This window comes from Danio rerio, chromosome 18 (assembly GCF_049306965.1).
Source record: "Danio rerio strain Tuebingen ecotype United States chromosome 18, GRCz12tu, whole genome shotgun sequence".
Taxonomy (NCBI): Eukaryota; Metazoa; Chordata; class Actinopteri; order Cypriniformes; family Danionidae; genus Danio; species Danio rerio.
In genome coordinates, this window is record NC_133193.1 from 17,220,928 (window position 1) to 17,248,305 (window position 27,378).

General features: G+C 33.5%; 1 protein-coding gene across 3 annotated transcripts in view; it reads left to right on the forward strand.

The window, feature by feature from the left end:
- eea1 (early endosome antigen 1) overlaps window positions 1–27,378 on the forward strand; it is a 44,656-nt gene that overhangs the window by 490 nt on the left and 16,788 nt on the right. For all 3 annotated transcript variants that reach the window (XR_012394001.1, XR_012394000.1, XM_003200437.7), the window contains exons 2-17: window positions 3,834–3,908; window positions 7,480–7,592; window positions 7,823–7,877; window positions 8,022–8,093; window positions 8,244–8,280; window positions 9,971–10,075; window positions 10,159–10,280; window positions 10,415–10,570; window positions 17,052–17,168; window positions 21,439–21,777; window positions 23,245–23,394; window positions 23,648–23,767; window positions 24,883–25,086; window positions 25,164–25,364; window positions 26,423–26,536; window positions 26,629–26,784. Coding sequence is in view for 1 of the 3 variants with exons in the window: in XM_003200437.7 (XP_003200485.1) it covers window positions 3,834–3,908; window positions 7,480–7,592; window positions 7,823–7,877; window positions 8,022–8,093; window positions 8,244–8,280; window positions 9,971–10,075; window positions 10,159–10,280; window positions 10,415–10,570; window positions 17,052–17,168; window positions 21,439–21,777; window positions 23,245–23,394; window positions 23,648–23,767; window positions 24,883–25,086; window positions 25,164–25,364; window positions 26,423–26,536; window positions 26,629–26,784 (2,136 nt within the window). In the remaining 2 variants the exon portion in view is untranslated. The remainder of the gene's footprint in view (window positions 1–3,833; window positions 3,909–7,479; window positions 7,593–7,822; window positions 7,878–8,021; window positions 8,094–8,243; window positions 8,281–9,970; window positions 10,076–10,158; window positions 10,281–10,414; window positions 10,571–17,051; window positions 17,169–21,438; window positions 21,778–23,244; window positions 23,395–23,647; window positions 23,768–24,882; window positions 25,087–25,163; window positions 25,365–26,422; window positions 26,537–26,628; window positions 26,785–27,378) is intronic.

Here is a 27,378-nt window from a genome sequence, read left to right on the forward strand (position 1 = left end):
GTGTCTTGTTGAGATAGCTGGTGTGAATGTGTTTTCAGTGATCTGTCATGCTGTGACTCACAGTAGATGAATTCAGAGATGTCTGATTTGGCGGATCCTGTTGCTGCATTTAAAAAAGCTCCTCAATCCATAATTGTAGTTTAGTATTCATTTAAGATATTGTCCTAATAATTGTCATTTGTCATGTAGAGTGCATAGGAAATGGTGTGCAGTTATGTGCTTTAAGCTCTGAGTGCTGACAGAAACAGGAATTCATTGAATCAATGAATGTTTACCTTCTTGTTTTACCATAATATGGTCGTGGGCTGAAGAATAGGATCTAGTTCTGGTCTAGTTTTTGGTCTAGTTCCTGACACTATTCATCCACTGTTTTATTATTTTATTTTCTATTTGGCCTTTATTCTCATAACTCTCACAAATATAGTGACATTGGCGATATTATAAAAATATTAGACTTAATTAATAATTTTAATGTTTAATGTTTATTCCTGTTTGTTTTTTTCTATTACAAATGCTGGAAATGCCTATGCCATTTTGTAATTTGGAAATTGACATTTTAATGATTCTTATTGTTTAGAAAAGAAAAGTATTTGGTTTAAAGTAAGAATATTATTTTTAGTGAAAAAAGCGTTACCCGATATTCTTTTAAACTTTTGATTTTACCCTTATTAAATTATAGAACTATTTGATCTGTAATAATGTTTGTTTAAAATATTTTGCAGAAGCTAAAAATTTGCCATTGATAAAGGGTTTCTAATTGCTCTAATAAATGATATTACAGTGCCAAATATTCCAAGGGTTCTAATAAACCTGCATGATTGACCGATTTTAAACCGAAATCGTTATTTGAAAAAGTGCGATTATTCTAAATATAAAAAAAAGTGTGAAGGCGAGCGCGAGAAATTAAAACGATCCAACTAACTCTCTGTGTGGACCTTTTACTTGCTTGCATAAGGTAACATTTCCTCTCCTCTCTCGGCTGTTATGGCGATACTTGTGAATCCAGACACGAGTGTTACTCTGCAGAGCGAGTTTTCTCCACTACATCTATCATGGATTAGCTGTGATAAGCGCACATTATAGACGTAACCGAGACTGTTTATCTGTGTCACTCATTAGTGAATAACGCCAGAGCCACGCTAACAGTTACAACCAATCCCAGCCTTTCTGTTGAGTGCAGGAACATAATGACCAATCACAGGTCTTTAAGAACTCGCTTGACAACGCTCAAAAAGCAAGCGGGACAATATTTACATTTCTTTATTTGCTATAAATGCTCATGTTGTTCTGTGCATATACTTGAGTTTTGTTTGATGCATTTAAAAAGAGTGTTTTCTTCGAGCAGGTAAAATTACAGTTCATTTATCTGACTGCTTGTATTAAAGGACAAAATTGTATCACAAATAATATGGAAATATAAATAAACCCATAAATTGCAAATTTTAATTCAAGAATTCATGTGCTGGCACATAAAACTAGAATTATGTATGGAAAGCGTAGTCAAAGCACCATAAATGTCATGAAATCAATATGAAATATATAACACGATTTAAATGTAAAGGTTTTAAAGGTTTATATACAATTCAATAGATACTGTAGTTATTTTTTTTAATTTGTCACGACAATTGACAATTTTATTGGAAAATTGGTTTTAATTAATAGTGGCATAGTGTGGAGTACTTTGTGATTATGCTTGGTGTTTCTTTAATGCTATTAAAACCACCCCATTTAAACCTGCAGCTCTTTTATGAAATTATAGTAAATTGCATTTTAAATAGCAATTTTGATCAAATAAATAGCCATTCGATTTTTTTCTCCAAATCATGCAGCCTTAGGTTCTAACATTAGATTATTATAATTTTAGACAGTAAATTGTTACAAATGTATAAGGAGAAACAAGAAATGGGGAATATAATTATACTAATTGTTTAAAAAATAATATCTCATTGGCAAAAACTCTAGGGGTTCTAACAATTAATATTATTTTGGATATTTGTGACATTTTATTCATAAATGAATATTATATATATGAGCAGTTCCAACGTTATGGATGTGACATTTGCAGTAAAAACTCAAAACATAAATTCACATAGAAAGTATATGTTAACATTATATAACATCTCTTTATATTTTTCAAAACAACTTGCCACAGAGTTGTGGGAGCAGAAAAATATCAATCTGTAAACATTTTTTTATATTTTAAATGAAGAAAAATAAACATGCGTTACGGATGTGACAAAAAAAGTCTGCAAGTTTATGGTATACAACTTACTTTGTAGAAATTCTGTCATTTAAACTGCACAACCCAAAAAAAACAATGCTAATCAAAAGGATAAGAGTTGGCTCTTTATGGAACAAACATAATTGCTTTTATTTGATTTAACATTTTTGCATTTATGAGGAAAAAGTGTCGTTATGGATGTGACATCTCTCCGTTATGGATGTGAAATTGCCACTTGTGTGACTTTGGAAAATCAAATATAATTGTTTGAAAACACTGATAGAAACAATTTTAAGTATTTTTAAAGCACCGTAAAATACAAGTTTACACAAAAAAGGCAGAAACGGTTTTGCTATTTTGGTGAAAACTTATTTTTTCCATGATAAGGTTGACATATATATATATATATATATATATATATATATATATATATACATATATATATATATATATATATATATATATATATATATATATATATATATATATATATATATATATATATATATAATTTTTTTTAAATTAAAAATTAAGTTCTGCATCACAAAGGCAGTGTCACTTGCGGTCTTTAAGAAATGACTAAAAACTCAACTATTTAGTCTCCACTTTACCTCATAATCTGCAATTGCCTCTCTGGCTATACCACTAACTGTACTTCAAAAAAAAAAAAAAAAAAAAGCTTACATTACTAATGCTTTCCTTCTTAGACTTTACACACCTGAAACTTGCCTACAGCACTTATTCATTGTTGCTCTTATAGTTGTGTAAATTGCTTCCTTGTCCTCATTTGTAAGTCGCTTTGGATAAAAGCGTCTGCTAAATGACTAAATGTAAATGTAAATTTTACAAAATATAAATATTTTAAATCTTAGTATCTTTTGCTCTAAAATTATTAGTAAGGTTTTTAGTAGTCAAGATATAATTCTATAATAAATTCTATAATAAATTATAATAATAAATACATTTAAATTTAGAATATTATAATTCTATGATAAATTTTGGGGTGTGGCATTAAGTTTTTGTTGGATTCATTGAATTCCTGTCTCTAATTAAGAATTTGAACATCATTCTTAGCATTTTTGAAATATTGCTTTTTGCGTAGAGATGTGTGCATATTTGAACACTAACTTAAAAAAAAGGTAACAAGTCCAGTGTGAGGTGTCAAAACTAATCCCTACAGAAGTCTAAAAGTGATTACAGTGCAGTTTCCGGCCACTTGTCTTCCAGTGATATCATGTGATCTGACAGTAGGCACATATGAAATGTCAAGGGCGTATCAATGTTAGACAACAGTATTGTTTGACATCATGCATCTCCTGGTTGCCAAGATCGAGGGAAACGTTAAACGAGCCTCCTGCCGAGTGTACCGTTTCAGGCCGACTTATGTCCTCGTGCAGAACACATCCCTGGATCCTTGCCTTTACACCTTGTGAATGACATGCAGTGAGCGGGCCAAAGCAGCACTCAGTGTTGATCGGCTGCCCAGATACCTGATCAGCTCTGCCAGACCTGAATAGTGTGAAATAATGAGACGAGTTTCATGGCAGCTGACGTCTGACTCAAATCCTTTTCTTTCTCTGCTTTTTCTCCTCATAAATCTTTGTGGATATAGACTCCTGGGAAAGGAGGCTCTCAGAGCTCGGAGTCTGAGCAGCCGTCTGCTGATATGAATAATGAGTCCTCAGAGGTAAGCCCAATTCAATTTATAACCCTTGCTACCATATTACTGCCTAAATGCCTCATTGCATTCATTCTGTAAATGATTTCTTTTGCTAAAGGGATATCGGTCTTGGATTCAAAATACTTTTTAAGGGATAGTTGAACTTGAAATAAAGTCTGTGTGAAATGAAAATGTTCAATATTTATTTGCTTGAACACATTGTTAGTCTTAAGGTGAACGAATAATCAATGCAAGTGAATACATTGGAAAAAAAATTCAACCAAAATCTAATTGTTGCCTTCTCTTATGACATTAGTTTGACTGCCTGGGCGAGATATGTTTAGCCACACCTCTCCAACCATTTGTTTGCTGCGAGTGAAAGATCAGAAGAGGCGCACAAAAATTAAACCCCACCCCATATCTCAAATTCTGTTTCAGTTGGAAATAAATAATAACGTTTGCAGCTATGTTGGTTTATTAGGACTTTAACATCATCTTTTACTGATCTGATTTTTTTTTTCAATTATGAATGAATTATGATGAATTTTTGTTGTTTTGTGGCTGAATGTTTGGTTACACAAAGAAATTACATAGACTTTTGACAGTCAAACTTAATATGACACCACAGCCCCCCCCCCCCCCCCCCCCCCCAAAAAAAAAATTACTAGCTAACTAAATTACTAAATTTAGATTACTAAATTTAAATTTGAATGGTGAAATTCAAATGTTTTTTTTATGTCACTGGTAACTCATTTTATTTTATTTTTTAAGTTTTGTTTGTAATAGTGCTCGATGGATTTATTTCACCGTTGTTCTCACAGAATTTATATTTATACATTTAGTCATTTAGCAGAGGCCTTTGTCTAAAGTGACTTACAATTGACCCTTCGCTAAGCCCCGCCCTCCTTAGTTAATGTTGCTATGCCTGTCAAGCTTTCATACCTGGCATGGCTTTATCAATGTGTATCTGCCGGTGTCAGACATTGCCAGGAATATAAAGTCATTTTTGTCGAACAGGTGGGATATCTCAGAAAGCCAGACAAAAAAAGGACTGCAGTATGCATTAAAGGAATATATTCACCACATTAATAGGCAATCGATTAGAGAATAATTCAATCAAAATTGAAGCTAGCGTACCCTAGCCGCCTTATACGCTAACCATTCAACAGCTTAGCTCATGCTCAGTAGGAGAGATGAAATTTAAAAATAATCTAATTATAACTAATTAAACCATGATTTCTCTATCTTTAGCCAAAAAGCCTGATAAATTGTGCAATGAAATATAGTTACTAATCGACGAGGAAACACGCATGATAGTGCTTTTACATATTTCATTCATAGATAGAACATGATGGATTTGTGCCGAATATTAGCATCATTGACCCATAACAATGTACAGTAAGTTAACTATAACTGTCAGTATGTTTGTGTGCTCTTTATAAATTATTGAAAAACAGCTGCTGGTAAAGTATTTTGATCGCAAGTGCTCAGTTTGTGATCACATCTCTGTTTTGTTCTGTTGATTTTGAATTTCAAATATTCGTAGCTTGAAACAGATGGAAATATAAAGTTCAGTAAAGGTAGCAACAGATTCGCAGATTCGTATTTACCGGATCAATAACTCATGTCATTATGACCCATTCACTATTAGTATAAATAAGTTACTATGGCGAAGGCTTAAACGGAGCAGTGCTCATAAAATCGAGCGAAAAGAAGGAAAAAGAAAGCTGTAAAACATAACCTGCTTTGTATTTTTTGTAGGAAACACAGTTTAGATCTGTTTAGGGTAAGAGGTGTGTGAGTTATTGCCGTCTATCGCTGTGTCAGAAATATCAAAACAAAACCAACTTAACTCTACTCCTTTAGCACCCCTTTAGCACACAGCTTGATCCATGCTGGAATTTCTCCTCTTGAGTTTTTGGTTTTCAAAAGGGAAAAAATTCCCCCATACCGTCCAAACTTTAAGGATACTGGGTATCAGATTTGCACAATCCATATGCACTCAGGAAAGTGGGTGTGTCTAGCTCTGTTTAGGTGGGAGTGACGGGGGAGGAAAAAGGGGAAGGATTTGAATAAAAATGGGAGTTTCCATTTGGGCACGTGCTGATTTTCACAGAGGCAAAACAAACACACACGGAGGGGAGAAAGACAGTGACTCTGTTTAATGACGGTGGAATGTTTGATACCGCACGTCGTATAAGAGAAACAAACCTCTGCATTTTTCTGTAACTCAGATGCACTTGGTAGGTCAGAAAGCCGTGTGTGTAGACTATCCTGTCACAAAATGCGCCGAAAATTCAACACGACGGTAGGTAATAGTTTGCTTGCAGTGTTCACGTTCAGAGAGCAGCATTTACAGCACATCTTCAAGTTCATATTATTGTAATAATATATCAACACCAACTTTTTTTTAAAGAAGGAAACAAGCAGCTAATGCGGATTTCACAATTTCCAGATGTGAAAAGATCTTGAGTAAAAAATGTTCCGTACAAACGTATTTCTTTCGCGTGCACTGATCCGCAAGTGAGTCCAGTTGCGTTCTCATCGCTGGAAAATGAAAACAAAACCTTCACTGCAGCACATTATAAAAGCAAAACTGATGACCCTTTTCTCCAAACAATTCTTATTCTTTTCCCACAAGGTGTCCTCTCTTTGCCGTCTGAACACTGTTTCAGGTACAAACATTCTTCAAAGCTATCCTGCATATTAATAAAGATGCACCGCATACACAATAGAGTGCGCTGATTGGTTTGAACCAAGTCTTACTCATGAATGAATGCAGCACACTCAGGGATATAATAAGGTACTCCCAGGTACAGACAGCCAGTCTACACGCTGGAATACACGCTAAGATCTCGTGGTCGTGACGCAGCTTCAAAAATTTGTTTCGAACCGGAAGTACGAATTTGCTCGAAATAACTTTTTAGTGAAATAAATGTGTCCTAATAGTGTTTTTCGCAGTGTGGGACACGTAAATGACTGTCAACAGCTCAAAAAAAATTGTTTTGGTGTTTTGTGACCCTTTAAAGTGGACAAATTAAAAATAAAGCACCCAAAATTACATGAAACTCCGGAGGAAATGTGGATAGCGCAGTGACGGAATGATGTTAATAGAATTATGTGCTATAAAGGAGATCATGAAAGGAACATTCAAAAAGCAACTAGTGTAAATGCCTTAATCATATTGTCTTATTCAGATGAAGGCAAATAATTCGATTACTGATGTCCATGTAAACATATTCAATATTTACTCACCCTTAAGTGGCTCTAAAACTTTATGAGTTTAATCTTTTTGTTAAACAACACGAAAGAAGATATTTTAAAAAATGCTGGAAATCTGTAACCATTCACTTCCATTGTAGGAAAAACATACTATGGAAGTCAATAGTTAGAGGTTACTGACATTTTTCAAAATAATTTCCTTTTTGTTCAGCAGAAAACAGAAACTCAAACAGGTTTGTGAGAAGTGAAGTTTGAGTAAATGACGATTTTCAGCTTTAGCCTTTATCTGTCTTCATTGGTGTACTCTTTCATGCCTTTTTTTCTCTTTCATATCATCGCCTGATCTCATTGTGGGTTTTAATTTTGTTTTCCGCAGGGCTTTATTTGTCCCCAGTGTATGAAATCCCATAACTCTGCTGAGGAGCTCTTCAAACATTATGAGGTCTTTCATGAACCAGGAGACCAGCCGTCCCCCTTTAGCCCCGGCAGGTGGGCTTATGCATTATTAAACCTTTTATCCTCACTTTCCTTCCAGAGAAACTCAGTTAGACAATCTTGCCATCCTGAGATTTGAGCTATATTTATTTCCTTTTAAAGTGATATATATATATATGGACGTAAAGCAAAAGTCATTTTATTGTGTACAGTTTATTGCGGCAGGTTATCTCAAAGAAAAATATGAAGAGTTGAAATTAAAGGCGTGTGTTTTTCTTGTTAAGGGAGGATTTAACATTACTTCGACAGGAAATCCAAGACTTACAGGCTTCACTGAAGGTATTCTGACTTTGTTCCCTTCTTATCAGCCATTATATGCCTGAATGTGCATTATTCATAACAGGATTACTCAATCATGTTATTTCCACTTGATGTGTATTGAGCCCAAAGTTGCTGATGTGCAATTTCAACATGTGTTTTCAGGAGGAACGCTGGTTTTCTGAGGAATTGAAAAAAGAATTAGACAAAGTACAAGGACGAATAGCAACTAATAAAGTAAATCCTTTAAAACGCATGGCTGTTCACACAGATATTAAAGATGGTTTAAGAACATTTACTATTTTAGTAATGTCTATTGATTGCTGGAGATAATGCTAATGTTTGCTGTGTTGTCTAACTGAATTATTGGATGTGTATTGACCTTAGGGCTTACAGAGCGATGGTACAAGTGGAGAAGATGCAGGTTAGTTAAGTAGTGCTAGCATGATCTTGAATATAGGGTGGGTTAATAAAAGAAAATTAAATAAAATAAAGAACACATTGAGGACTTTTCATTTGAATTCTGGCCAGGTTTAATTCCTCTTATATTATTTATTTATTTATTTATTTATTATTTTTTATGTATGTGTTTTATAAACGAATATAAAATATTTTTGGCAAGGATGATCTCAACAGAGTGTATGTTGTATAAATAAAATAAAAACAAAATAAGGACTTTTTATTTTAATTCTGGGCCAATTTAATTCCTCATTTTATTTTATTAACATAACAAATGCAAGCTATTTTTGTATCTATTTGTAGTTTATGTTGTATGAAATGTTTGTGTAAAAAAAAAGTAAAATAAAATAAAGAACAAAATAAGGACCTTTTATATTGAAATCTGGCCATGATAAATTCCTTTTGGTTTTATTTTATTTTATTTATTTGTTTTTTGCACAAATCATCTCAACAGTGTATCTTGTAAAAAAAAAGAACAAAATAAGGACTGTTTATTTTAATTCTAGGCAGGTTAAGTCCTCGTTATTGTTTTATTTTATTTATTTATTTATTATTTATTTATTTTTGGCACAAATGCTCTCAATAGAGTGCATCTTGTATAAATAAAGTAAAATGAGAACGAAATAAGGAATTTTTATTTTAATTCTGGGCCAGTTTATTTATTTATATATATATTTTTATTTCATTTTATTTACATAACAGATGCAAACTATTTTTGTATCTACTTGTAGTTTATCTTGTATAAAAAAATGTTGTAAAAAAATGGCAAATAAAATAAAAAACAAAATAAGGACCTTGTATATTGATATCTGGCCAGGGTTAATTCCTCGTTTTGTTTTATTTTATTTATTTGTGTGTTCTTGGCACAAATTTTCTCAACAGATTGTATATTGTATAAATAAAATAATAAGAACAAAATAAGGACTTTTTATTTTAATTCTAGGCAGGTTTTATTTTATTTATTTATTTTTGGCACAAATGCACAAAACTCTTTATTTTATTTTATTTTGTTTATTAACCTAATGGATGCAAACTATTTTTGTATCCATTTGTAGTTTATCTTGTATAAAATCTTTTTGTGAAAAAAGTAAAACAAAGAACAAAATAAGGACTTTTTTATTTGAATTCTGGTCAGGATTAATTCCTCTTTATTCTATTTTTTATGACATTTTATTTATTAACATATTGGATACAAAATATTTTTGACACAAATGCTATTAACAGAATGTATGTTGTATAAATAAAGTAAACTAAAATAAAGAACAAAATAAGGACTTTTCATTTGAATTCTGGCTAGGTTTAATTTTATGTTATTTTATTTATTATATTTATAAACCTTATGGATACAAAATATTTTTGGCACAAATGCTCTCAACAGAGTATATCTGTATAAAATCTTATATACTGTATATAAATAAAGTAAAATATAATACAGAACAAAATAAGGACCTATCATTTGAATTCTGGCCAGGTTTAATTCCATTTTTATTCCTTTTCTTTTTTAATTTATTTTATTTTATACACCTAATGGATAAAAACATTTTAAAAACAATTCTCTCAAAAGAGTGTATCTCATGTAAAATCCTAAATATTTGTTTGAATTGTAAGCACGATGGCTCATTTTGTAAATTTACAATCTGTATTCCTTTTCTCAGAGCTTGAGATGAGACTCAATGAATCGGAGACAGAGAAGTTCAACATCAAACAGATGAAGGACCTGTTTGAACAAAAAGCTGCTCAGCTTGCGACCGAGATAGTTGGTAAGCTTAGAAGGAAAGTTCCAGCATTTTATATTTACAGTAAATATAAAGTAAATCCGGCCTGTCCAATTTTCCCATCTCAGACATCAAATCTCGCTACGATGAGGAGAAAAGTATGAGAGAAGCTTTGGAGCAGAGACTGGCCAACTTAAACCAAGATATGCAAAAAGAAAAACAGGAGAAGGAGAAACTGTCGGCAGAGCTGGTAACGTCACACTTATTGTCTGGTGGTAATGAATGAGCTTGCATTCTCTCAGCTGCTGCTGCCCATACTTCATCAACTTCTTACCTCATCAATCTTTCCCGGCCTAATCCTGTCTGTCACTGGCTCTCCTCCAGCTCCAGAGGCCGGGTGTGGAAGATGTGGAGGTGTTGAAGAAAGAGCTGGTGCAGGTGCAGACGCTCATGGACAACATGACCCGAGAGCGAGAGGAGGAGTCAGAGCGCCTCAAAGGCCAATATGAGCAGCTGCAGGCCAACTTCACTACCTCAGAGGTACAGATGGCTAAATATTAAAATTGTTAATAATCCTTTTAATTCATTTCAACTGTGTTTGTATAGCACTTTTAACAATATTTATTGATTCAAAGCAGCTTTATAAAAGGTGCACATTATTCAAATCAGAAAAGTCAGAACACCTCAAATCATACACCTTAGCAGTAGTCAGACTTTTTTAACATGTGTATTTTTGAGCTTCATGCGGATTATGTGCAAAACATGTATAGCAGGTGTGAAGTGCACACGAGTTTATTAAAAGCTTTCCAGTAGTGCGCTTGGGGTGGTGCATTCATTGCGGTCAGCATTATCAGCTTGTTTGTTATTTGAAATATATTAGCATATGATCCATCTGAACTGGAACATGTATTAATATTGAAATTTTATTCATGTGAGGTACATAAAGACAGGTGAAGTGGGCTACTGACTAAATGTCAGAAGCCTTTAACACACCTTGAACATTCATGAGTGAATATTGGCCTTGTTTTGTTCTCCAGATTTTTCTATGCAGAATATTCTATGGCCATTTGGGAAAAAAATAATATGCTTTCAGTAAATCCTTGTGCGCACTGGAATGTTTATTTCTTACCTTTATTGTTAGCATTTTCACTTTCACATTATATTAATGAAAAACAGAAATATCGCAGTACAAAAGGTGGAACTGGGCAAATTTATATTTTTGACATTCGTGTTGTATTTCAGTCCAATTTTCTATGCCCTTTGCTCACTAACTTCCCTCCATCTCGTTCCCACGTATGTACGTCATTGATAACGTTACACAAGTGTCCACTACTGGGGGAACATCTAAATGAGTTTAAAGGGGATGTCCACTATAATATCTGCAGAGGTGGGTCGAGTATCCAAAATCTATACTCAAGTAAAAGTACAAGTACTTGCTGAAATTTTTACTTAAGTAAAAGTAACAATCTTAAAAGTTTCTCGAGTAATATATATATATATATATATATATATATATATATATATATATATATATATATATATATATATATATATATATATATATATAAATAATTTTTCATAGTATTTCTTGTATTTCTTCTGGAGAAGATCTTACTTGTTTTATATCAGCTAAAATAAAAAGTTTTTAATTGTTTTAAAAACCATTTTAAGGTCAAAATTATTAGCCCCCTTAAACAATATTTATTTTGATTATCTACAGAACAAACCAGCATTAATTACCCTAACTTGTCGGATTGACCTGGTTAAGCCTTAAAATGTCACTTGATGAATCTAGTATCTTGAACAATATCTAGTCAAATATTTTGTACTGTCATCATGGCAAAGATAAAAGAAATCAGTTATTAGAAATGAGATATTAAAACCATATCCTATTTAAAAGGACACGACAAAAAAAGTGAAGTGCGTAGTTTAATTTTAATTATGTTCCAGAGAATTATAAAAAAAAGGATATAGCTTAAATATTTGACAAAGGAGAGCTTCCAGAATCTATCCCAGTTTGTTGCTGGATTCAGTTAAAACTCTTCCAAACGATGAAGCTGTGGCTTGTGAGCCACAACCTGTAAGTATTTTTATTTGTTCAAATTGATCAACTATATTCACAGTTTCTAGCGCTAACCATTTGTTGTAGGGTGGACATAAACAATGGTATATGCTGTTTGGCACTGTTAACAATTTAGCTACAAATTTATATTTATCAGTCAAACCACTGTTAACAGCCACAATCTTCAGCTTTTAGTGACTCTTCACAATTGAGTGTCTCTTTATGCGTGTCTCTCTATGCGGCTGCTTTCCCTGCATTCTACAGTACATCTTAAATAATAGATTCGCAAAAGATATGACAACGTTTTATATCACACATGCTTATTCTGAATATATGTGAAAGACACTTGTCAGATTTTATTTTAGAGAGCAGGCATGAGCTGTGTGCTCTTTTATTTCTGTCTAACGCTAACGCCGCTAACAGCTGCTTTGAGCCTCTGACTGTTTACTGTTTACACAGCGCAAAAGCGTGTGCTTGTAGGGGAGTGACAGACCCGATCCGCGAATCACTGTAAATTATGTTTGGACCAATCAGAGCCTTTTGAGGGCGGGCCTTTAGAGGAACTAGGAAATATGACAGTCGTTTTCATGTTAGCTGAGAAGCTGTATGAAATGAAAATAAGACATATGAAAAAATAGCATGCTTTTCTACAAATGAAGCATGAGCACACATTGCTTTGCATCTTATAAAACAGCCAAGCCTTAAAAATACACTGTGCACCACCACTTTAAACTGAATGCCCTTAACGACTGGAGGGCTGCAGTGCTGCACAGTTTAGTTCCAACTCTAATTAAACACATCTAATCAAACTAATTGAGTCCTTCAGGCTACAGGTAAGTGTGTTGAAGTCTGACACCCTGCCCTAAACCCTCGAGCACTTGCAAACTACACTGTTATGAAGTCATGATCGCACTGCATTCTAGGACATATATGTGATAGAGAGAACATATGAAGCTGATTGCATTCTTGGTCAAAATCGAGGGATCAGGGGTATGTTCCACTTTATGAAGTGGGAACACATTTTAAAATCGAGTAGGAGATTCACTCGAGGGAACAAGGGAAGGGGAGTTTGAGAGTGCATGTCTAATTGGACTGGAACGCAACCCTGGTTGTTGTACTGAAGAAGTAAACCTCATGCGCAGGATTTTATCGCTCCTTACAACTAACAAGCCAAAGAAAATTATGTGAAAAGAAACAAAAAAGAAACGTTGTTTTACTTCAGCAGCTTTCGGCACGGGAACTAAAGTGTCAATCTCATTGGTCAGTCCGTTGATAATGCAGTGCCTCAAACCAAAAATAATAAGACAAAGCTGTTTTTTTTTAATGATGCTTTAGTTTAGCTGTTTAGAATGTTGTTTGTGCACATTAGTGCTCTCTGTTTATTCATGGGGTTTGAAACGTCAGAGGTCATAACATGCGATAATCAAATAAACAATAAGCAAATGATCTTTCTATTAAATTCAGCTTTATTTGTATAGCGCTTTTACAATGTAGATTGTGTCAAAGCAGCTTCACATAAATGGTCATAGTAACTGGATCAGGGTAGTTCAGTTTTTAGTGTTTAAGCTCAGTTCAGTTTAGCTCAGTTCAGTGTGGTTTGAAGTCATTATCGAGAGTCCAAACACTGAAGAGCAAATTCATCGATGAGTAGCTTTTCAGATCCTGAACCATGCAAGCCAGTGGCGACAGCGGAGAGGGGAAAAAAACTTCACCAATAGGAGAGTGAAGAAAAAAAACCTTGAGAGAACCAAACTCGGTTCGGCACAATCATTTTAATTTCTCTGCTGGCCAAAAGTCTTGTGCAGAGCTGCAGTCTCAGCAGTCTTCTAGCTTGCGTAAGTTTTAATAAAAATAATCTTACTGCACTTTTTTCCTTTTTTCATTGGCATGTCCTCTCATGTCACATCACGCATGACATGGCATCCTGCCATGAAATAGACACATTGTGCATTATTAAAGTTATACAAATAAATTATTATTATAAAAGTAATTATATTAAAAAAATCAATTTGTCAATTCATTGATTGCAAAGATCGACCATAGGAATCTGCAGGAATTGGCTCAAAGCTGCTGTGACCTTGTCTAATTGACAGTTACCGTGACGCTTTGCTTTATAAATGGTTGATCTCTGAGCTGTTTATTTGGAAATTGTATGTATCGATTAAAGCCGGAAAATATGGAGGCTCATGCCAGAATCAATAACTCACGAAGGCAAAGCTAATGAGAGGTCATTTGGAGACAGAAGCAAGCGGCTGACCTTTGAATGGGTGCACCAGTGACGTCTCTTCAAGTCGAACCGAGATTAAGACTGATTGCAGATTACTGCTTTGGTAAATTACTCAGTCTGCAAGGAAAACGAATGAAAACTCACAAGCAATTTTCATACTGAAGGTTCAAGTTATAATGCAGTGTTTGAGCATATTTGTTCAACGTTTGAGGGTCACACTGAACAGATTCCCGAGGTTAACCATTAACCCCTGGCAGGCCTTCCAACTCTGAGTGTTTCCTGTAAACATGCCTGTAATCTCCTGCACTTCTGACCTAAAAAATTGCTTCTCGTTATATAAGGGCCCACAAAATTGGAATGGCTGTGGTTCATAGATCACAAACAGGTCACTTCAGTGTAACTAAGCATAGATGTTCTGCTTCGACATAGGATGGTGTACAGAATTCAAAGGCTGCCATCTAGTGACGGTTTAAGGAAATGTTTAGAGTCTTTCTTTACATTTGATTTTATCCATTAGTTTTAAGTGTCTCTGATTTAGGCCCTGGAGAGCTGTCTAGGAAAGCAATAAGCTCCAGTCTCATAACTAATAGGTATAATTTGTTCCTTGCCTGAATCACTCACTTGCATAACATAAGTAAAATGAATGATTTAATTTCAAATTCCCCCAACCCCCAATACTTTTTATAAAAGGTTTTTAGAAAAGCTACATAACGTCTTATTATTTGATCAAAAACACTGTTATGTTGTGAAAAAAGCACTATAGAACTAAAGGATGAATTAAATTGTTTTCGTAAAGATGAATTAAATAGATTTGAATTTAAAAATGACCACCATTTAAAAAATGTTAAATGTTTTTCTGAGGTGTACAGATAAATAGCCCTTCTTGACGTCTGTGTGCTTTTATGTTGTTTATGTTATCAGCTTTCTAATTGTACTTATATTCTCCACAATAATGCAATGTTATTTAATTATGTTTTAAGTACCTCATAAAAGTAAAAAAAAACAAAAAACGGGACATTAGAAATGGAACTTATTATTTTTCGTAAGGTGTTTTTTTTTTTTTCACCATGTGCAAGAAGATGCAGTAGATGGCAGATTAACATTGACGGAAGTAAACATGACACTTTGAGGGAAAGAACTACAGTCAACTACCAGGCTTTAGGGCAAGGACAAGTCCTAGGTCATGTGCATGTAAAAAAAGCACTCTGCAGATTTTCATAGCTTCGGAGTGACCATATAGGGCTCTAGAGCGTGAACATCAGTAACATTTAAAGTAGTTTTTTGTTTATCAGTTAGTATTTTATTGATTTATTTTTACCAACAGTTTTAACAAAGAATGTAGTTTGCAATATGATGCTAATTTAACATTTGATTCATAAATATTTGGACTGTTATGTTGGCCAAGGGCATGTATTTTATAAAAATTCTTAAATATTGTTAAAATTATCATCAAAGCTGAATTATCAGCAGCCATTTAAATTCCAATAATTTTAATCCAAATAAATATTGTAATCCAATAATTTTAACATTTTCTTATTATAATCAGTTTTGCAACTTACTATTGTTTATGGGAATTGACAACAGAAGCTTATTTGAAATATTACTTTTAATTTACTGCATACCTACTTAGTCAAAGCTGAAATTAATCTTGGAGATAAAATTAAACCTTTTGAACATTACTATAAAATGTATCATTTAAAGCAGGGATGTCAAACAGGCCGAAGCCCTGCACAGTTTAGTTCCAACCCTGCTCCAACACACTTACCTGTAGGTTTCAAACAAGCCTGAAGGACTCAATTAGTTTGATCAGGTGTGTTTAATTAGGGTTGGAACTAAACTGTGCAGAGCTGCGGCCCTTTTGGAACTGAGTTTGACACCTGTGATTTAAAGGAACACTCCACCTGTTTTAAAAAGAAAAGCCTCATTTTACAAGTCTCCTGGAGTTAAACTGTTGACTTGAACCATTTTTGAATCCATTCAGCCAATTTCTTGTTCTGGTGGAGTCACTTTTAGCTTAGCTTAACATAATGAATTGAAACAGCATAGATCATTAGCATTTCATTCTAAAAATTCAAAAAAGACTCCGGCACCCTCTATCACAATGTAACTACACAATACTCGATCTACATTCATTCATTTACCTTCGGTTTAGTCCCTTTATTCATCAGGGGTCGCCACAGCGGAATGAACCGGCAACTTATCCAGTATATGTTTTACACAGCGAATGCCCTTCCATTCACCGATACCGCATGTCTTTGGAAAGGTGGGGAAATCCACGCCAACATGGGGAGAACATGCAAACTCCACACAGAAATGCCAAATGACCCATTCGGGACTCGAACCAGCGACCTTCTTGCTGAGGTGAAAGTGCTAACCACTGAGTCACCGTGTCGCCCCATACTCAATATTTAAATAGGAAAATTGTCAAAAATCTTTTAAATGTTTTTAACTAAATGCTAAAAGTCAAATCTGATTGAATTCGTTATGCTAAGCTAAGCTAAAAGTGACCTGCCAGAACAAGAAATCGGCTAAACGGATTAAAAAATATTCAAGTCAACTGTTTAACTCTAGGAGACTTTTTCAAAAAAGGTGGTGCTCCTTTAAATGTGTATTGCTTTGTTATAATTTAACAGACTGCACTTCTGTCCATTACTGTCTTTATTTTGTTTTTTTCAACCTAATTACGTAACCTGTTCCCTGCACCGTTCTCACATTTGTGTGTTTGTTTGCAGAAAACGATTGCTCAATTAAAGGCTGAACTGGAGAAGGGTCCTCAAGAAGCAGCGGTTTACACACAACAGATCCACCAATTACAGAGCAGCTTGAACAACCTCCAGCAGCAATCCCAGGTAACACTCAGTTGAGATATCAGTGATTAATCTACTGTTGATTAATTGTTGGTAACCGTTATAATCCATACACCTTAGCATTACAACTCAACTCATTTAAATAACTTAATGTCATTAACATGCATAGTTTTGAAGCACATACAATTAACATTTACAACACATCCAAAAGAAAAATGAAGCGAGCACACAAGTTTATTTAAAACTCTTATATTTATTAGTAATGATTACTTGTAACTCTTTATGGGCAAGTAAATGATGACAGAATGTTAATTTTTGAGTGAACTCAAAAATTATGAAAAGATATTTTCTGAGGCTTTTGACACATTGTATATTAGTCATTATGTTGAATCATGAATTGGCTGTTTTAAACAATCAATTATTGATTCTTTTTCCATTCTAGTCTTTTATTTAGTGTAAAATAACCCTTTTGGACTCAAAACTAATCATTTGTTCCTATATTAATTAGGGCTGCACAATATATCATTTCAGCATCAATATCGTAATATGATCATTCACAATAGTCGCATCGCAGGATCTGCAGTGTTGAGGTTGCATTATAATTGGGCATTTGCATATGCTTTTGAGGCCTGATGATTTTAAAAGTATTCAGGCATAAGAAATTGTACCATGAGTAACTTTAAAAATGAATAATGGCATTGAATTATTTGTATTTTTATTGTTCAATGACTGTATCTGAATACTGTTAGACATAGAAAACGATCAAAACTTTGTTTCAATTGTAACATTTTCTTTATTGTTTTTATTAATGCTTGTAGATTGATTTTTAGATTTTATGCAGATGCACTTCCCAACAGAATCATCCAAATCAGTTTAAAATGGTAAATTCTTTCCAAATAGAGATATTCAAGTCATCTGGTGAAATTGTGTTCATCATATTGCAATATATATTGCAGAATAACAAAACATAGCAATGTTATATTTTTCCAATATCGTGCAGGCCTAATATTAATAATAACAAATGGCAAAGAGAGTGGGATCTGCATACACGTAAAAACTGGAAAAGTTGGCGGTTCATTCCGCTGTGGCGACCCATCATTAATAAAGAGACTAAGCTGAATAGAAAATGAATGAACGAATGAATAATGTTAAATTAAATATTTGTCACAATGCAGTGAAATTGTTCTTGCGCACGCATAAGAGAAAGAGAGAATGCGCTCTTGCTGCCAATTGTTGCTTGCAAGAAAAAGCCTACTTTTTATTTCAGTCAGTGCTTTCTTTATATTATTTTCTTTATAAAATGTTGGTCATTTATATATATGTATATGGCTAAGTACACCCCTCACAGGTTTATTTAAATTAATATTTTCTAGAGGATGCTTAACAATAATATCTTTGTGCATATACGTTAGATTATTCAGTACCCTAAAATTTGGAACTGATCTAACAAAAAAATAATAATAAGAAATAAATAAATAAATAAAGATCACAGTTAAAAATTATTACATCCAAATTAATATGTTGGAGGGAAATATTAAATAAAATTTTCATAAACGGAAGAAAAAAATCTATAGAAACATAGAAAATATATAAAAATCTTGTAGTTTGTATTTTTTTGTTTGCGATAACTTATTTGAATTGAAATGCATTATATGTATTAAAGATGTTTGGTGTGTGTATACACATACTATTAACTGACTATAAAGTTTTAATCATTATTAAGAGGTTAAGTGAATTAAAATGGCATCAAATTTTGGCAGGTGAATGTTAACATTACCTCGATTAGGCTTGAACTTAAGACTTAGAGTTAACTTGACCCAGACCAGGCTAGTTTTCCAGCATAAGTTGCCAGACTAACTGAGTTTGAACTAATGTAAATTTGATTTATGAAACAAAATTCCGCTTTTAATAAACCTGACTTACCAAAATAATCCTGGCTTTTTCTGTAAGCTTGGTTTACGAAGCAGACCCCTGGGTGACAAACAAGTTTTTAATGCTAGGAGAAGATCCTTTCTTTTCTCATTCTTTTTCTATATAGTTCATTTTTTTATAGTTACACCAAGTACAGTTTTTGCAAAAATAAATTGTAAAAACTTCTGATCTATATAATCTGGCTTTAAAATAGCTATTGAAGCTGGCATGCCTATATTCTGTAACAAACAAAAACAATTTACAGTAAAATAATTGTGAAAAATAATTTTCCTTTGACGTTTATATTTGCTATTTGAGCGTCATTTGCACATCCTGTCATTGCGGAAACATTGAACCACTAAAATAGCAATATCTCTGTTTTTCGATTAATTGGTTTTGAATTTAAACACTGATCAGTCATTTGTGGGAATTGACATCAGTAGCCTAGAATTACTGGACCACCCTTAGCAACAAAGCATGTGCTGTATGTTTACTGCAAATCCAGCTGTAGATTTTAATGGCCTACTTTAACGGCTTCACAGAACTATGTTAAGACCTGCCAGCATTTGCGCCTGCATCCAAATATAAGTTTACTGTACTGCCATTTACAAACGCTTCCAGCTGGCTTTCAGGAAATGGCATAACACACTTAACAGTAAGCAGTCTTGTGTGTTCGGTCCAAAGTTGTCCCACTGACCTGTCAGCAGGCCATGTGTTTTGATTGGTCGTTAAACCGAGTGTTGACATTTACATCACAGATGCTGTGCAATTACAGCAGCAGGGGGGAGATTTGTCTCGTGCCTGTTTTGACTATCAGAAGGATATATTGCCACAGGTAATGACCCACAACTCTCTCATCCATTGTTTAAATTGTCAGGACAGGATTAAGAGATCAGAGTCTACAGGCGCGCTGACTTCTAAAAAATGTGGACGGTGGTACCGGTGGGAAGTGAAATAGGAGCAATTTAAGGGGTTGTTATTAGAACCATCCTTGTAAAGAGTCCTAAGGGATAAATTTAAACAATAATTCAAAAAGTTCAAAGGGAATATGCAGGAATGAGAGGAGTAAACTTACATGTAAAATGTAAAGGGAAGCATAGCTTGAATAGACAAATTAAAATAGACTTATATTAATTAGACATCATATTAAGACTTATTTTGTTAAAACTAGCTTATGCATTGGTGAAATGAACAGTGAATTATCTTAATGAAAGTCCTTTTTTTTCATCAGAGAGGAAAATTATTCTTTTTTTTTTTCATCCAGCATGATCAAAAAAAAAAAGATGCTTGCAATTTGAAGCTGAATTAAACTCTGATATAAAAATAGTGGGTCTCCTATGCTCACAAATGCTGTAGTTATTTTGTTTAAAAATAGAAATTATTTCATAATTAATTAAAAAATATTTATTAAAATTTGTAGATTATTTTAATATATATTACAGATTTAAATTGTGCTATTTTAAATTCTAAAATGAAATCTGTTGATGTGGATGCAAAACTGAATTTTCAGCAGTAACTTAAATTCTGATATACTTGAGAAAAATTAATGTGTGATTTTTTAAAATCAGAGTAAAGCCCCTAAATACTATAATAATTATATTATACATTTTAAAGTTTTAATTTAACATTTTCATTCAAACCAATACCCATTGTAATAAAAATATTTAATCTTTTAAAATACAGCATTTTCATTTTAATATTAATTATTCAGGTCATAAGTATGCTCTTTAAATTTTATATGAATATATTGGTTGCACTGACATTATTTCACCCATATTTATATATATATATTTACATTTATTTAAAATAATTGAGACATTTGTGCTGCCCTTGAAGGTGACTTATACCTTAAGTAGGAAAATCTCTGTACGAAAATTACAAAGGTCATTTAAAAGAAGACACACAGGTTTGGATGAACCTTTAAAAAACATATATGCCTTTCAGAAACCAAACAAATAGCAGGCCTCTATCTTATAAAAAAGTTGGAAGAAAATAATATTTGTAGGAAGAGAACATAGCTATTCTCAATAAAAACACATATAAGCTAAACAAGACATTTTTATCATCCTCATGCCACCATTCTGGACGTCACGATGCCCTTTTTCTGCTTGCCCTTTTTAAAGCTGTCACAAGTAAAGGTCAGAATACAACTGCTCAGCTCTGCTCTCATAAAAGAGGTGTTTGAGCTATCCCAGAATTCCCAAACATTTTGTCAGCATTCAAAAACACTGTTATAAAATGCTCATGTTTTGGTATTCTGTGCTGGCGGCCGGTGGTCTGATGAAAAAGCTTGTTGTATTGCATTCTTACTGTTGCCATGAAACAAAAGTTTGTATAAATGAATTGGTCATATTAAAAAAAACTGAATAGCAATGAATGTAATCACTCTGCCACTCCTCAGGCTTTGTCAGAGAAATTATCTCGTAAAGAGAAGGAGAATCAGGAACTGGAGGAGCGTCTGGGTCACGAACAGGCCTCTAAGAAGAGTCTTCAGGCTAATCTGCATCAGAAAGAGCTGGAGCTCCAGGAGAGTCGAGCACGGGTGTCTTCAGGAGAAGCAGCTCTCAGTCGAGCACAGGCTGAATTAACTGAACGTGGGGAAGAGGCTGCACGACTCAGACGAGAGCTGGGCGAGCTGGAGAAGAACCAGCAGGAGCTGAAGGCAGAGCGGAAACAACTTCAACAGCAGAGGGAGGATAAAGAAAACCAGGGCCTGCAGCAACAGAGTGAGATCAGCCAGGTCAGTAAGAGATGCTAATAAAAGATGATTCAACCCTTTTCTTCAGAATCAGATTAATCTGTCCTTTTAGTTTAGAATCTAATTTATTATGTCGAAATCAGATCTATCTATACTTTAGTTCAGAATCCATCCATTCTTTAGTACTGAATTAGATCCATCCATCCTTTTGTTTAGAAACTAATTCATCAATTCTTTGAATTTAATTGAAAGGGTCTTTAAAGGTATAGTTAACTAAAAAACTTAACATTTCTTCATCATTTACTCATATTCAAGTGGTTGGAAAAAAGAAGCCAATGACATTCTTATTAGGAATGAGCTAAAAATAAACTATGGTAGAAAATGGCTGTTTTTCCCAACGTTCTTTAGTAAATCTTTTTGTTCAACAGAAGAAAGAAACAAGTGGCAGGATAAGTAAACAACTTGTTTCTTTAAGTTTAGAAACAAATACATCAATTTAGAATCAAATCCATCTTTTAAATTAAAATTGGATCCAATCTTTATCTTTCAGTCGTTCATCCAATCATTATCAAATCCATCTCTGTAGAATCAGAATTAAATGCATTTATATTTAGTTCAGAAAAAGAATCAAATTCCAGTTTGAATCAGAGTCAAATCCATTTAGTGTTTATTTCAGAATCAAATTTCAATCGGGATTAAATGAATCCTGTTAGAATCAGAATCAAATATGTCCTTCTAAACAGACTTGAATCCACCCTTTCTTTTGAGAATCAGATTCTTTCTACTTGATCAGAATCAGGACCTTCCGTATTAAGTTCAGAATCAGACCCGTCCATGTTTTAGTACAGAATCAGATCCATCTATCTTTTTTTTTTTCAAATCAAACCCATCCATTGTTTAGTTTAAAATAAGATCTCTTTTATTTCAGAATCAAACTTATATATTGTTTAATTCAGAATGAAACCCTCTCATCTTTAAGTTCAGCTTTAGTTCAGCCTTTTAAATGTGCTTTATTTCAAGGAGGGGACAAGGTTACAGTGTAACTATTTATTTGACTACAGAGTAATATTAATTGATTTCTTGTACTTTCTATATAGTTGGGTAAAGGGTGTTGGTTAGGTTAAGTGTCAGTTACATGTAATTATGCATAATTCTGTTTTTTTTTTTATTGATTTTAATTATATTACAAAACCCAGCAAACAATACAGAATAATAACTTGTATAATATTTTAGAATTAACTTTCTGACCCCAACATTCATAAAACAGAAATAACATTTAAAATAGATTCTAAAATAAAAACAATACTACATAAAAAATACATTTAAATTGCGTATATAGTAAAAAATATCCAATAATTTCTGCTCATAAATAAAACCTGAATCAGTCTATTCACCCAGAATCTGACCCATTCATCCATTAGGCATTTACATTTGTACAGCAGCAGAGTACATTAAGCTGATTTGTTAAGAAGCTACATGTTTATAATCAGTCTCTGGTGTTTTTCTCAGCTGCATGCGAAGCTGCTGGAAGCGGAGCGTCAGGTGGGGGAGCTGCAGGGTCGTCTGAAAGAGCAGAGACAGCTGTCTGGAGAGAAGCTCAAAGACAGAGAACAGCAGGCAGCAGATCTCCAGCTCAAACTCTCCCGCTTAGAGGAAGAGGTAAAAACGTGATATGGCTGACGAGTAAACATTTTACCGCACTTGAGGTCTCCAATCACATCAATTTAGTGGTGCATGTTGACAGTAATTATTAGTCTAGCCAGCAGCTTTATGAATAATGTATGTTATACTTGGGTAAGTCAGACAGGCTAGTTATTAGTGTGGTGGGCTTGTTTATCTTGTTAACTCACTGCATGGACTTCTGTTTTCTCTGAGATTTTATATATCTGTGATTATGTGTGTGTGTGTATAGTTGAAGGAGAGCTCCACCAAGTCCACTGACCTGCAGCATCAGCTGGACAAATCCAAACAGCAGCATCAAGAACTACAAACACTTCAACAGAGCACTAATGGCAAACTTAGAGAAGCACAGGTAAACAGAACACTGGCATTTTGACCGTTGCATTTATGATATTTTCTAGAAATAGCATTGTTTGTTCCAAAATATGTTTAGACAAGCATTGTGTTTGTTAGGGTTTATGTTTATGGAGTTGTAAATATAAATGCAAGGTACATGGTGGTTTTTGAAAAGAAAAGAAAGGAGTTTTTTTTTGCAATTATTCTTTTGTTTGTCTGTGTAAATTTACATAAACACACTTTGCAGTAAATAATAGAGATACAGTAAATGAATTATACAGTAATTACACTTAACACAGTAATTACGCTTAAACACAGTTAATTATTAGTACCTCAATATATTAAATTAAGAAAATAATCATATAGTTTTATGGATTGAAGTTCTCTGTCGATATGACTGATTTCTGTCAATTGTTGGGTTCCCTGTGAGCAAGGGATCCTCTCTGGGTTTTCACTCCATTTTAAAAGTTATTTATATGTTTATTTTTTAGTTCATGAACACAAGGACACAACATCTGTAAAACTATATATATTGGTATGGAAACTAATGAACACATTTAACCAATATAATTGCACAAAGATTTCCAAATGTAAACCTGAAGAGTGTGAAATTTAAATTCTATTTAAAATATTTTTCACTTTATTTGCTATTCTGTTTTTCTTCTGGAGAAGGTCTTATTTCTTTTAGTTTGGCAGGAATAAACATATTTGTAAAGCTGTAAAAACTAAGGTCCATATCATTAGCTATTCTAAAAAGTATACTGATTTTTGATTGGCTACTGAACATACCAGTGTTGTCCAATGACTTGTCTAGTTAACCTAAATCTAAAGCTGAACAAAGCTATCTTGCAAAATAACTAGCAACCTATTATGTACTGTCGTCATGGCAGTTAAAAATGTATTATGTAAGTATGCTTGAAAATCAGTTCAAATGTCACAGGAGGGCTAATAATTTAGTCTATAACTGTATAAACTGTGTGTACATATATACTAAATAATTGTAATTGTCATTTTTTGCAGTCTTGAGTTTCACATGATTAGTCAGAAATATGCTAATTTTCTTTACAAGATATCTTTATACAATTCACATATAAAAAACAACAACAACATTTTTATGACCTTCTCATGCAGAATGACCTGGAGCAGGTGTTGCGTCAGATCGGCGACAAAGACCAGAAGATCCAGAATCTTGAAGCTCTGCTCCAGAAGAGTAAGGAAAGTGTGAGCCAGCTGGAGACCGAGAGAGAGGATCTGTGTGCCAAGATTCAGGCTGGAGAAGGAGAAGCTGCTTTGCTGAACCAATTACAAGAGAAAAATCACTCGCTACAAGAACAGGTACTGGACAAGGCTGTACTACATGTTTGATCTAGTCTTTGAACAGAAAAAATGTTGACTCTAGTGTGTTCATTCAGATCACGCAGCTTACAGACAAGCTTAAGAACCAGTCGGAGAGCCACAAGCAGGCTCAGGACAACCTTCATGAACAGGTGCAGGAGCAGAAGACACACCTGCGTTCAGCTCAAGACCGCTGTCAGGGTCTGGAGACCACCGTCACTGAACTCAACACACAGCTCACAGAGAGCAGAGAGAAGATCGCTCAGCTAGACACTCAGGTATTTGTGCAAAGTGATTGATGATTATTTCAATACATTTTTTATGCCCATGAGAAAATTATATCTTTTACTTCACTGTTGGTATTGTTAATTGAATTATTACTAGCCAATTTGCTTATTACAAGCCAACTAAAATGTTTATAAAAGAATACATATAAACACAGAATGTATATATACAGTTGAAGTCATAATTATTAGCCCCCTGTTTATTTTTTCCCCCAATTTCTGTTTAACGAAGAGCAGATTTTTTTCAACACATTTCTAAACATAATAGTTTTAATAACTCATTTTTAATAACTGATTTATTTTATCTTTGCCATGATGACAGTAAATAATATTTTACCAGACAATTTTTAGACACTTTTATACAGCTTAAAGTGACATTTAAAGGCTTAACTAGGTAAATCAGGTTAACTAGGCAGGTTAGGGTAAATAAGCAAGTTATCGTATAACAATGGTTTGTTCTGTAGACTATCGAAATAAAATTAGCTTAAAGGGGATAATAATTTTGACCTTAGAATGTTTTCTAAAAAATTCAAAACTGCTTCTATTTTAGTCAAAATAAAACAAATAAGACTTTCTCCAGAAGAAAAAAATATTATTAGACATACTATGAAAATGTCCTTACTTTATTAAACATAATTAGGAAATATAAAAAAAAAAGAAAGAAAAAAAGAAAAATTAAAGGGGGGCTAATAATTTTGACTTCAACTGTATGTATAGATGCACACACACAAGCTGTGTATATGTGTATAAAACAGACCCACATGTATAAAAATATGTATACACGTGGACACACATATTTGTAAATATAAACGTATTAATATTACGCATAAAATATTAGCACTAGCTATAACAGTACATAAACGATACTAATATAGCTTTTTCAGTTTTATTAACCCGATTAATTAACCATTATTACCCATTAATTAACCAGATTTTTTAATCTTTCTCTACATTTTTACATTAAAATGTTAAAAAAGTTTATTTATTCCAGCCTAGTGTTTTTTTATTTCGTTAATTAATAAAAAACAAATGTTATACTCTTTTATTCTTAGTTGAAAGCCAAGACTGAGATGCTGTTGTCTGCTGAAGCAGCAAAAAATGCCCAGAGAGCTGACTTGGAGAGCCACCTAGAGACTGCTCAGAATGCATTGCAGGATAAGCAGCAAGTATGTATCTTTCGGTCCCAGTTTATTTCTAATAGTCATGTTTTGTTGTTTAACTCATAGAAGATGTTGTTTGTTTGTGTGTGCTTGTGCAGGAGCTCAGTAAAGTGCAGGCTCAGCTGGAGGAGCAGGCCCGCAGGCTGACGGAGAAGCAGGAGCAGTGCTCTCAGCTGGAGAACGGCCTGAAGGACAGCAGAGACAAACTGATGACTGCAGAACAGAGGATAGAGACGCTCCAGACCCAGACCAAGGTCAGCAGCACTGCACTGTATTTCTACTTCATCACCGGGGACAACATTAAGAAAATGTGTCAGGCTTGTTGTTTATTTTGAACGTCAGCAATCGAATGACTATATTGACAAAATGTACAGTTAAAAATATTTCCCCTATGATGTTTAAAAAAGCAAGGAGTATTTCCTGTAATATTTTTTCTTATTATAATACATTCTAATTTTTTGTTCTTTTGGCTGAAATAAAAGCCATTTTTTTATTTTAAAAACAGTTTTATGGTCAATATTATTAGACTGCAGTGCATTTCTACTTAATCACAGGGACATCAATTAAAAAATTATGTCAGTCTTGTTGTTTATATTGAACATCAATAATCAAGTGACTATATTGACAAATTATATAAATTGTGTGAAATTTCTGTTGTTATTTTTTTTAAATATTCACCTAGGGGTGTTTTATAGAGCAAGACATTTTCACAGTATTTGCTATAATATATTTTCTTCTGAAAAAAAGTTTTATTTCTTATAGTTTAGCTAAAATAAAAGCAGTTTTAAATTTTTAAAAGTATTTTTATAGTCAATATTTTACCCTCATTTTTTCTTCGATTGGCTACA